Source organism: Physeter macrocephalus, chromosome 13 (assembly GCF_002837175.3).
Source record: "Physeter macrocephalus isolate SW-GA chromosome 13, ASM283717v5, whole genome shotgun sequence".
Classification (NCBI taxonomy): domain Eukaryota; kingdom Metazoa; phylum Chordata; class Mammalia; order Artiodactyla; family Physeteridae; genus Physeter; species Physeter macrocephalus.
Window position 1 is genome coordinate 77482197 of NC_041226.1, and position 13543 is coordinate 77495739.

General features: G+C 40.7%; 1 protein-coding gene across 5 annotated transcripts in view; it reads right to left on the minus strand.

Moving 5' to 3' along the window:
• The window catches only part of NALF1 (NALCN channel auxiliary factor 1), a 591782-nt gene extending 579432 nt beyond the window's left edge, over positions 1-12350 (minus strand). For all 5 annotated transcript variants that reach the window (XM_024123257.3, XM_028497867.2, XM_028497868.1 and 2 more), the window contains exon 1: positions 10963-12350. In XM_024123257.3, the coding sequence (XP_023979025.1) occupies positions 10963-11844 (882 nt within the window). In that variant the 5' untranslated portion in view covers positions 11845-12350. The remainder of the gene's footprint in view (positions 1-10962) is intronic.
• Between the last annotated feature and the right edge of the window lie 1193 nt (positions 12351-13543).

Sequence of the window (13543 nt, forward strand, 5' to 3'; positions counted from 1 at the left end):
AAGAGATGCTAGAATCCCTATTTTAAGTTGGATGATGTCATATAACTAATAAGTGATGAAACTTGGAGTTGAACCCAGTTTTCCTCAATACTTCTTTTAACCATTTTACTATACTTCTCTATTAGGTTTAAAATTAATTTCTAGGGGCTTCCCTGGTGGCGCAGTTGTTGAGAGCCCGCCTGCCGAGGCAGGGGACACAGGTTCGTGCCCCGGTCCGGGAAGATCCCAAATGCTGCGGAGCAGCTGGGCCCGTGAGCCGTGGCCGCTGAGCCTGCGTGTCCGGAGCCTGTGCTCCGCAACGGGAGAGGCCACAACAGTGAGAGACCCGCATACCGCAAAACAAAACAAAACAACAACAACAAAAAATTAATTTCTATTTTTATTTTTTTAAGTTAATTTCTATTTTTAGAACTTTCTATCAAACATATCAATATTTTTTAAGAAAACGTATAACAAGATAGCCATATTTAATGCCATGAACTCTCTAAATATGTCATTGAACCCCAAGGCAGCACATTCCTAAAGAAAATAGTTTGCAGTAACACACATGATATAATTATTTATGATCTCATATTTACAGCCAGTAACTATTTTATACTATTTGAAAATGAATATTCTACTTTATTTAAGCATATTCAAGATAATAATTGTGCTTATTGTCTGAAATCCTGAAATTAAAGCATTGCTCCTATTTAAAATATAAACAACAAAACAAAGGATCTTAGATGCACAGCACAATGTACAAGATAAAACCTTCCTCCTCCCCAAGAGTAACCAACAGATCAGAGCCTAGTATCTCTTCTTTGGGATCTGGTGCCTTCACTAATTTTTTCTGAAAGTGATACTTTCAATATCATACTCCCATCTGGGTCCTAATGTTTATTTCATCATCAAATATTTATTTCTTGGGCTTCCCTGGTGGCGCAGCGGTTGAGAGTCCGCCTGCCGATGCAGGGGACACGGGTTCGTGCCCCGGTCCGGGAAGATCCCACATGCCGCGCAGCGGCTGGGCCCGTGAGCCATGGCCACTGAGCCTGCGTGTCCGGAGCCTGTGCTCTGCAAGGGGAGAGGCCACAACAGTGAGAGGCCCACGTACCGGAAAAAAAAAAAAAAAAATTATTTCTTTAAACTCTCATCTTCCCACCTATTTCATTTTCTTTTTCTTTTCACTGCTGAACTTAATGAAGAATAGTTTGGACTAGTTCTTATTTCCTCAACTCCAACTCATTCCTTAATCCGTCACAATTTGACATCTCTTCCATAACCCTATGAAACTACTCTTGTAAGGTCAATAAGACTTAACTGCCCAATGCAGTGACCTATTTCGAGGCTTCCTCCTATACGTTCTTTCCGCAACATAAGACACTCTTGACTGACTCTGTATCTTTCTTAAAATCCTTCCCTGTATTGTTCAGATCATCACATCCTAATGATTTTCCCTCTCCTTCCTTCCGCCTCTGCCTCTCCCACTCCCTCCTCTCCTCCTCTTCCCCCACCCTCCTCCATTCTCTCTCCTGTTCTCATTCCCCCATTTTCACTCTCATTTCTTGTTTCTTCTCAGTCCCTTTTCTGCCCAAACCCTTTAATATTGCTCTTCCTCAGAATTCATCTTTGACATTCTCTCCAAGTAATCTGTTTTGTTAAATCACCTAATCTCTGCCCACAGCTTCCTGGATCAAACTACACAACGCGCAGAGAGTAAACTTCACACCCAGAGGCCCTACTTACGTGGTATACTATCTACTGGACATCTCCTGATGTCATTATCTCCAAAAATGGACCCCTGTTTCTTTCACCAGTCTCAGTCCCAATGTGTTCTTCCTCCTGTATTTCCTATCTCATTAAATGTATCCACATCCAGAGTCTCACCTTTTATAAAGTTTTTTTTTTCCCTTGCATGTGTGTGTTTTCTTTTTTTTAACATCTTTATTGGAGTATAATTGTTTTACAATGGTTAGTTTCTGCTGTATAACAAAGTGAATCAGCCATATGTATACATATATCCCCTCCCTCGTGGACCTCCCCCCATCCCACCCATCTAGGTCACCACAGAGCACCGAGCTGAGCTCTCTGTGCTATACAGTAGGTTCCCACTAGCTATCTGTTTTACACTTGGTAGTGTATATATGTCAATCCCAATCTGCCAATTCATCCCATCCCCCGTGTCTACATGTTCGTTCTCGACGTCTGCGTCTCTATTCCTGTTCTGCAAATATGTTCATCTGTAGCATTTTTCTACATATATGCATTAATATACCATATTTGTTTTTCTCCTTCTGACTTACTTCAGTCTGTATGACAGACTCTAGGTCCATCCATGTCTCTAAAAATGATCCAATTTCATTCCTTTTTTATGGCTGAGTAATTGCAGCACTATTTACAGTAGCCAGGACATGGAAGCAACCTAAATGTTCATCGACAGATGAATGGATAAAGAAGATGTGGTATGTATAAACAAAGAATTTTTGTTTTGTTTTGTTTTGCTTATTTTTTTAAATGGAAGTAGAACAGGATCATATTTTTATGTTAATGGGTATTCTCCAGTAGAAAGGGGGAAATTGATAAAATGCAGAAGATAGTGAAAAAGTACTTTATTCCTGTCCTGCCCCTAGTTTCTTCAGAACCTTTTTTCTTCTTCTTTTTTTTAGATTCCATATGTATGTGTTAACATACGGTATTTATTTTTCTCTTTCTGACTTACTTCACTCTGTATGACAGTCTCTAGGTCCATCCACCTCACTAAAAATGACTCAATTTCATTTCTTTTTATGGCTGAGTAATATTCAAATCCTTTCTCTACACAGTAACTGGTAAATTTGAACTCAGAAAAGTCTCTTGAATCTTGCTTTCTTCTCCACTTCCATAGCCATCATAGTCATTTAGAATTTTCTGTCCATCATGGTAGCCACTAGCCACATGGAGCTATTTAAATTAAGACTAATTGAAATTAAATATAATTTAAAATTTAGTTTCTGACATCACTTCACCCTCCTCCAACCTACTGTCACATTGCTGCCAGGGCTAAGTTTTGAGAAAAACAAACCATCCCAGGTAAATCACTTGATTAAAATTCCTCTCTGACATTTTATCACACAGAGAATGAAGTTCAAAAAGACTTGGCACGGGATACATGGTTCTTCACAACTAAGCACTACCACCTTTCCAAGGTATTTCCTACAGCCCTTGCCATATACCTTACTCAACGTATGAGTGAAACTATGTCCCCCAAAATTCATACGTTGAAGCCCTGACCCCCCAATGTGACTATATTTGGAGATAAGGCTTATAAGAAGCTAATAAAGGTTAGATAACTGTTAAGATTCCTAAGTGTTATAGATGTCAGGCAATGTGTACACAATTCTCAACTAATAAACTCAACATCTTTTAAAACAATATGGTAAAAATTGGACTGTTGTTTAAAAATTATAAACAGAAAGTGATTGTATCTTATCTAACATGAATTCAGTGTAGGAACTGTCACAGATTTCCAAAGTTTACTTCCTTCCCTCCAAAGCTGTGTATTTATCCTTTCTCTGCTCCACTCTAAAAAGGAAAGCAGAAGTCTAAGTGTTCTGCTGATCATCATACCATTTATTCATATTCACATCTCCCTCTAAGACTTTGCAATGATGAACCAGGAATTCCTGGCCATTCATTCCAGCTGTCTAGGGCTCCAAAATTTCTGTCATCTTAGCTTTCTGTATCATCTATAAAATGTTTTTAATGATAAATTAAAAATAAAAAGAAGTATATATGGTGAGGTTTTTAATAGGTGTTAAATCTATCTGTGGATTTATCATACTTATCTCTTCACTCTTTGGTATGATTGTAATGACCATAACGAAGGGGAAAAAGAAAATAACTATCAAGTGAGGAAGTGAACTTGATCTTTAACACACCAGCTGGTTGACCTTGGAACAGTTAACTTTATGTCCTCGCTTTACTCATCTGTAAAATATGTGATAGTACTTACCTCATAAAGATGACGTGACGATTAAATGAATTAGACTAGCTTCTGACTGCTAACAAACTCTAAAGCTTGTTAACTACTACTGAAGCTCGTTCCAGCACTTAAATTTCTGAGTGATTCAACTCACTTTCTGAGAAAACTAGTAACACATTGTCATGATCATCCATTTAAATCTTAGAGCAGTTTTCCTTTCAAAGAAACTAAGTCAGTGATAGTTCAGTAGGAAAGAGACTGATCATTTTTGATGTCAGTAGAGATGCAGAGAAGTAAGACTTCTGAACTTCGGGTTTCCCATGGGACACAGGCCCTGCAAGTGAAGCTTCCAGACACCAGGAGAGGATTCAGCCAGATGAGAGCAAGAAGGCACACTGACAGGAAGAAGAGGAGACCAAGGGGTGGAGACTCAGAGTTTTGAGCAGAGCCCAATTTCCTTCTCAAGCAGGGCAGGGCAGAGCAGCTGACATATAAAATCCCAAAGTATTTCCAAAGAAGTAATTATTGCATTCACCCGTCACACACACATGTAGATACACTACTGCTGCTGCTAAGATCGATAACACTATTGAAACACATAGTAAACCTGTATTTTTTGCAGGATATCTTTCTTTTTACCATCTGTGGTAACATCTACAACTTTTCTTTTTAAATAAATGACTGTGTGTAGAAACAGATTACCAAGGGAGGGGAAAAATCAACTATTACCTTTTAACACTTTAAACACCCAAGAAGTAAAATATTTTCATGCATTCTACTACAATACATAGTACAAATCATTAACTATTTATTACCAAAGAAAGGCAGATGTTAACTCTTGTCTCCAGTTTTAAAGAATCAGAGTAAATTAAAACATTTTATTACTATAGTTTCATGATTTGGATTGTAAGGTTTAATTGCTTATTAATTTAAGGTAAAACTTAAATTTGGTGTTTCACAGCATCTTGTAATCTAAACTTTAAAAAAATATGACTATGTTACAATCACTTCAAAAGAGAACAATGATAAGATCCCTCTAAAATGAATTCCTAAATTAGGTGTGGTAGTATTCTGTGCCTACTTAGCAACTTGTATCTTCAAAACACTGTATGAATGTCAACTAGTTATTCCAGTATGACAGAAACAAGTAAAAAAGGAAACATGGCTCATCATTACAATGTTAAAAGAAAAGTAAAAAAGGATTAGTAATTTCCTAGGTTTAATAAAGTGAACAGGTGAAGAAAGAATAAACCCGAACTATGTGAAATACTATGAAAAGCCAAAATGTTTTCTCTTAAAACCAACCCAAACTTTTGAAAAATTCTAAATTTTAGCCATTTATATAATCTAAAATTAGAGACAAAAATAAGGAGGCTGAGGGTCCTCTAATCAAACAGTTGATCAGCCTCACAGAGACAATCATCCAATTTCTGCATTCATGTGCTCAGCGTATTAGTGAACACTAGTATAATGACAGTTCTGGCTAAAAGACAGAAAATCCACAGCCAAGAGGCCCATCCTTGACTCTGGTCCTCTGTGCATCCTTCTCCTTCTCTCCATGTTCTCTCCTGGTACATTCCTTAAACTTTGCACCCAGTTGGTTCACTTCTCATCTACTTCCTCAGCCCAGTCACTACCTATTTGCTCCCCTGCCCTCTGGCTGTGTCCTACTGCCTTTACTACTTAAAAAAAATTGAAGTCATCAGTTGAACAAATGAGGTTCTTATGTATTAATTACTGAGGCCCAGGAGCTAAAAGGTCTTTCCACTTTGGTTGGCACTCAACTAGAACAGTGGTTCTCAACCTGGGCTGCACATCACCAGGGAAACTGGAAAATCCCAAGCTCATGACACAAGGCAGACCAATGAAATCAGAATCTCCTGGGGCTGGGGGTGTCTTCAAAGATTCCCAGGATATTCTAATGTGACCCCAAGGACCACTGATCTAGAGGAAATGGTTACTGATATTGAAGAAACATCTTTTCAGTGTAAATCAGTATAAAGTATACAACAACATGATTGGAGCCTGGTCAATGTGAGGTCAACTTAGAAGATTAAGATTAAAAAGGAAATTGGGAATTGAAATGAAAGCAAGAGGTCAGATAATTCAAACCAAAATAGTACTGTGTTTCAAATAGTTATCTGTATATTTGTTCTTTTATATTCAATCTAGTATGAATTGTTCTTTTATATTCAATCTAGTATGAAAATATATCTTAATGGATTATAATTTATTTGTGGTGGAGCATGAGACTGAGAAAATTATTTGATTTCCTTTCCTTCACATTTTAATTCACCTTGCATATGCAGACACCAATCTCATCTAATTAAAGTGATTAAAACCAAGGTATAACAGCAATTATTAAAACTTTGTGGTTATGCCCTATATAGCTACTAATTTGACCCAGTTACAAGTCCAAAGTTAAAAAAGAATAATCATTCTTTGGTCTATAAAGCAACAGCATATAATATTATGAAAAAATTTGATAAAAATAAAATAAAATAAAAATAAAACACATACCAGAAATCAGTAGTTAAATATGGAGCAAAAATACGAAAATGAAAATCTGGGTTATAAAAACAGTTATGAAAGTGGCTTTGATAATATAAATGGCCTTATTAATGGTTAATGTGATCATCTGAAGGTTAGACTGTTTGATTTTACAGAGAAGCAATTCAACTATAAAAATATGATTTAAAAATAACACAGTGGGGCTTCCCTGGTGGCGCAGTGGTTGCGCGAAAATACGAAAATGAAAATCTGGGTTATAAAAACAGTTATGAAAGTGGCTTTGATAATATAAATGGCCTTATTAATGGTTAATGTGATCATCTGAAGGTTAGACTGTTTGATTTTACAGAGAAGCAATTCAACTATAAAAATATGATTTAAAAATAACACAGTGGTATAACAGAAAAGAGATCTATTTGCAGACGTATTCCACTCTCTGGACGGTGTCATAATATGTACAATAGCACTTAATCGAGTAAGAGCAAAATAATATTTTAGATTCAATATTTAAGTGGAAAGAATTGTTAGATATTTTATTTCCTTATAAAAACTATTTTTAAGAATCTATAGTATATGACATCAAAATAAATAAGGACTTAAAAATGCCTTTTTTTAAACTTGCACATTATATAACCCAAATTCTATGTCCTCAAACTGGTTAATGTTTCTGAGTCATTTCTGCAAACAATACAGAAAGCCCTGAGTATCACGATTGTTATATATGCCAAACACTGGCAGAGTATTCTTTTGGTCATTGTCTGTTCAATAAAAATAGGCAATATAATTTGCTTTAATACAAAATTATAATATAAAAATATAAGAATGCATACATTTTTGATAGTATAAAGATTAGAATCTATTCTGAGAGAACTAAAATACAGATGATGCAGTGATTTATGTTAGAATCTAATCTCACACCCACTTTCCCTGACCATCTGTCATAAGGAATAGTAAGTCAATAAAACTATCATTAACAAAAGTTTACCTGTAACATAGAAGTTTATATTCCCTAAATATCTCAGTTTTGTAATATGTAATTTCAGGAATGCTTAGGAGGTAAAGAATGGCATATTTAAGAAAAAAATCTTTAAGTAAAAATTCAGGCATGTTAATAATATACATATGTAATTCTGTACCTTAGAATAGTGTATTTTTTAATATTACCAGCCAGTTTGAAGATTTTCAGATTCTTATTGTCTATCAAAAACATTATTTTGAATAACACTGCAAAATCCAGAGAAGAATTACTGTCAAATTTTTGCTACTTGATTTATGTAATATAGCAGCTTGAATGTTATAGTCTAAATGATACATGCAGAAGTTCTTGTTCTTTATTTTACCATAAGTTACTTCCCCGATAAAAGTGTATATTTACTTTAAAAGTTAAACCAGCTATTTCTATGAATATTAAAAAATATTCTTGGGTGCAAATGATTTCTATTATATGTTGCAAACAAAGGTTCGCTAATGAAAATCCAAGCTATATTTGATCTCCAACTACTACGGGCCCAAGACAATATGATTGGGTTAGATCAATATTAAGGTGTTTTTTGTTTTGTTTTCAGTAAAATGGGCCAAAAGCCCTTTAAATCAAGTTAAATAAAAATTAAATTTAATCCATTTTAATTTTATACGTATATGGAATGTGGCATTTTTTTTAATGGGGGAGATTATAAAACTAGAGGGTAATAACATGACCTAACTTTTAAAAGTCAGAAATCACTGTATTAATCATTTAATTATATATGGGTATAACAAAGTTAATATACTGCTCCTAAAATATGGATTCTACTAATTTGTATAGCTAATATTATTGCATATATTCTCCTGTCTATAAATTTATAAATATACTAATAAACTATTATATTGGATTTTTTCATGAATATATTACCAATTCCAGAAATATAATGCATTTACTTTTAATGTAGCCTAAGACTTTGCTGTTAACCTTAAAATGTGGAAAATTTTGCACAGACTATATATCTTGAACATTGCTCCTGAAGACAGTCATCATTTCATAATTATAAGTATGTTTGAAATAAGAAAAAAATGTTCAGAAAGAAACTCAGACACATTCTTCAAAAACTACAAGTAGCATTCTAAGCCATTTAATATACTTGGTACGTGGATGTGTTTGTGGTTTTGCAGAATCATAAAGAAGCTGCATATTAAGCTCAGGAGTTAATCAACAGATTTGTGAGTTATCAACCAAGAACACCGAACACTGCCCCCCCTCCAACCCCCTGGCACCTAAAATCTGAAGCTGTGTGAGAACAGTTATTGTGGAATAAATGTTTCAAGTGTTTCCAGCTGACAAACAAACAACCAAGAAATAGCTACAAGGCATCACAAGTAATAAATCCTGTGTTGTGGAGATGAAAAACTCAAATGTCTGTGTTTACTTTTCAGTGTGAAGAAATGTTTCTAAAAAGGAGTTCAGATTTTTATAATGTGCTTTTGTGTATACAGCTAACAACTACTACTTTATATGAGAACACAATCCAGAAGTAGTTCATAACATTACCCATTAATTTAACCTACACTGTACCTTATAGCTATGATGATATAAGTATAAAGTTGATAATGATTTCAGGTCAAGAGGAAAATATACACTTATACATATTTAAAACTTGAATATTTAAACAAAAACATATTTGACAGACTTATTTGAAAATATGCTCTAGTATATTGACAATGTAGACTATCATTTAAATACTGAAACTATACAAATTGGAATTACTAGAAATTTCTATGAGAGTTTACATTCAAGGAAGCAAGCAAATTCAAATTATTACAAGGGATCACTTTTAAACATAAACATACTGAAACCTTTGCAAGCTTTTTATTAGTAGTAGAATTAGGCACCTCAGTTTCCTTGCAATTCTGATGCAACGTATCTTGTCAAAATAAATAACTGAAATAAATAAACTAGTCATTCATTATTAACTTCTACCATTAAGATTAATTCCCAGGCATGACTTAAAGGGGTACGGTTAAGAAAAATATGTAAAAGACTTTTAAAATCCATTTATCTAATGAAGTAGCATTCTAAATTAATGTTGTAAATGCAATATTATTATTTGCAAAGAAGATATGTTTCTGGTCTTAAAGAATGTTGGCAAAACAAGTTTAGTTTTAGTTTAGCTTAGTTGTCAAAAGCACAACTAATCAATCCAAACTAAAATACAGCCCTTGAACTCTGTTCATTTTAAGAAGGTATCCCTTAGGCCAGTTCTCTTGTGAAAGCATCACAGAATCTTTTGATCCATACTGCCCCCGATTACGCTTTCTGAGTACAAAGCAAGTGACGCCAAAAAGGGACATTTGCTGTGTTCCTTTGGTAGAGGCTGGGGAAGTAATGAAGAGAAAGGTAGAGAGAGAGAATGTGGTGTGTTATTTATTTTGAAAAGCAATACTATTTTATTGAACTCTTTAAAAAATTACCTTTGGAACAAAACATTAAGGCTTACTGGGATTCTGTCATCATTTCTTCCCTACTAAAAGGTCACTGCAGTATCTTCATCTTCAACAGAGCTCTTGAGCAAATCTCATTTCAGCACCACGGACAGCAACACTTCTACTAGGACAAGCGCCCATGATTGCATTAGCCATTTCTTAAGAAACTTGCATACACTTCTTTGTGAATCAGCAAGGATTATAGCCATTATTATATTAATAGGAAGGGGTTAAAGGTAATATACGTTATTAATGACTTCGGTATTTTTCATTCATAGATCAAGCGTTTGCCAATTAGTACTTCTGGAGAGCATCCTGAAAATTCAAGCTAATTACATAAGGTGGCTGATAAAAAAATCTAACATTGATCAGTTATCACCAGATACTTAATTAAAACGTTCTACTCATAATGAGTCTCCGATCAATAACTATACAAGTTTCTAAGACAAAACAGGAAACTTATGTGAGTAAATACGCTTAGGTAGGCCCACAGACTTTCCAAACGGCCAGAACTACCCCTGTAAAACAAGTAAAACACTTTTTTAGTTCTTCCTACATAAACAGCCACAAACACTTTCTCTCGTCCCTTCGGCCAACCAGCTTAATGATGTCACAATCAGAGAGCTCATGTGTAAGGCCCATAAGCCAGACCATACATGCCTGTCTCAGACTATTCTGATTTTTGCTGCGGTCACCAGTATGCAATCCCATCACTGTCTTCCTAACAAGCTTCACTCAAATTCCATTTTTAAAAAAAAAAAAAAAAAAAAAGGCAACAGAGTTTGAACCAACTCCATAGCACTGGCTTTATTATCTCAGAAGACCAGGGTCTTCCTGATCTTCCAAGGATCCCAGAAGAAGGCACCAGTCCACCAGCAATCCACGGGCTAGTCCCAAATCAAGCAGCAAGTCAAGCCCTTATAACCACAAAAACAACGGTGAAGTAACAAAAAAACCAGAGTCCAAAAACCATTTTAATACTCTAGAAGACGCCTCAACCAAACACACGCGGATATAAACGCGCAAGGATGGGGAAAATCCGCTGTTCCTACCTTACAGTCCTCAGGACACGACTTCACCGAGTACTCCTCCGACTGTAAGTATTTATGGAGCACGCTTTCAAACTCTTCGTATTTCTCCTGAGCGTGGTGGTCGTAGTCTTGGTAAGCCTCGACGCACTGCCTGCAAGCGCTCCTCTCGCCGCCCTCCTTGAGCACCACATCCAGACTACAGTTCAAAGTGTTGGGGCTGGACAACCCCGAGAACAACTCCCAAAGTGTGTAGGAATCACAAAACTGAAGGTAAAAATCCGACAAGCTCCAGAGCGGACCTGGATGCGTCCCCCTCACCGGCTGCCCCTCCCCGCCGGCCGCCGCCCCCCGACTCCAGTTCCTGGCGCACACGGCGTCCGCGCTCTCCACCGTGAAGCACTGGCCCGAGGAGGCGCCCTGGGGGTAACAGGTCTCCAGGCGCCACACGGGCTTGGCAGAGTTCCCCAGAGCAAGAGCCTCGCCCCGGCTGTCTGTGCCTCGGCCGCCCTCGCCGCCACCGCCGTGTCCCGGGGAGGGGGGCAGGGCGGGGGACGGGGAGGCGGCGAGGGGCCTGTGTGGCGGGCCGGCGGGCGAGGACCCCCCCCTGCTCGCCAGGAGCGCGGGCCAGGAGGGCTCCTGCTGCCGCTGCCGCTGCTGCTGCCGCTGCCGCTGCTGCTGCTGCTGCCGCTGCTCCTTGTCCCGGGTCCGCGTCAGCTTGGCCTCGGCGCAGAACCACAAGTGATCAGAGAGCAGGACTGTGAAAAACAAGAGAGATGCCAGAGACAGTCGCCATTTCTGAGCCCTCTCTGAATCGATGAACGGTTTCTCGTTCTCCCGGGGTGCCGCCAACCAGATTTTTAACCCGTCGTCATACTGCCGACACATCCAGGCACCCCTGGTCATATTCTGGGAACGCACAGCCCTGGCCGACTCCACCGTGAGGGCTCCCGTGCCGGTGTCACCACGATATGCATGGACTTAAAGGGCTTAATTTCCTTATCCCCTCCTCCCGTTTCTTCTCTCTCCCTCTCCCTCTCCCTCTCTCCCTCTCTCTCTCCCTCTTTTCGCTCTCTCTCTTTTTGCCTACATAAATATTACCAGGCTTTGGAGGAAGATATGACTTGCTTCCGACCTAATCATCGCGACCCCATCCTCCGTAGAGTGGGAAACAATAATGCAGAGAGAGAGGCGGAGAGGGAGGGGAGGGGGAGACAGTCGGAGGCTGGGGCTGGCGGCCGGCGGGGAGCGGAGTGCAGGAGGTGACGGTGGAGGCGGCGGAGTGGCTGGCGCTGCTCCTCTCACCCAGGCACTGTCAGAGCGCGCGTCCCCATGGCCCCGCCGAGGACAGCCCTCTCTCGCCCGCCGGGGGCATGCCGCGTCTCCGCTGCCCGCTGGCTGCGACCAGAGCGCCTCCCCAGCTCCCTCCTCTCCTCCTCCCTCCTCTCCTCCTCCTGCTGCTCCTACTTCTCGCTCTCTCTCCGCGAGTCCGGAGCCTGGGCCGCCGCCGCCGCCGGCAGGGCTCTCCCTCCCCCCCACCCCCCACCCCGCGCTCCAACTGCCGCCGCCGCCGCCGCCGCCGCCGCCGCCGCCGCAGGTCTGCCCGCGGGCGCAGCCGCCGCCGGGCTCCGACTGCTGACGCCGCCTCCCCCGGACCTCGGGGCCGAATCGCCGGGGCTGGGCCTCCGGAGAGCCACAGGCATCTTCAGCGCTCCAACTGCCGCCGCCGCCGCCGCCGCCGCCGCCGCCGCCGCCGCAGGTCTGCCCGCGGGCGCAGCCGCCGCCGGGCTCCGACTGCTGACGCCGCCTCCCCCGGACCTCGGGGCCGAATCGCCGGGGCTGGGCCTCCGGAGAGCCACAGGCATCTTCAGTCCCCGGCTAAGTTGCCGCCATCTTCGTCCTGGAGAAACACTTTTTTGGGGGGGAGCGCTGGGTTTTGCGTCATCTCCTCCCGCGCCGAGATGTCTCCATCCTGGCGCATTGGCACGGGGCTCGGCCGGGGCGGAGGAGGAGGGCGAGGACGCCGCCGGGGTCCGGCGCGGGTGGGGGGCCTGCACTGCTGCGCTCCGACGCTCGCTCTTTCCCTTCCGCACACCCCTCCCCACCTTTTGGGTTTTTCCTCACTGTTATCACTGGGAAAAGTCAGAATGCGGACTGCAAGGTTGAGGATGGCTGCTAATTTCTTCAGCATCTCCCGCTCCCCCCCTGACTCCGGAAAAAGTCCGAGTTGCCGGCGGGTGGTTAGAGGCTTCTAGCGGGGCGAGGGTCTGGGTGTCACCTCCTTAACTAAAGAATAGTCGACTTCAGATGAAAGGTTGGGGGCATGGGAGTGAACCTGAAGTGGCTGGCGGCGGTGGAGGAGGTGGCATCTGATCCCTCTGCGTGTGCCTCAGGGTCCCGTGCACCAAATCATCTTAAAATGATTTTAGTACACGGAAGGGATATGTGTGAGCATCTACATCTTTAGCTGTGTATAGGACAGCGACATTTTTCATAAAGTAGAAGATCAGAAGTGGCCTCATAGAGTCTTAGGAAAAACTAGTAAGACCTCGGCTACCAAGGCTCACTGCCCAGCGCTGTTTCGAGTTCGACACCCTGACCTCGG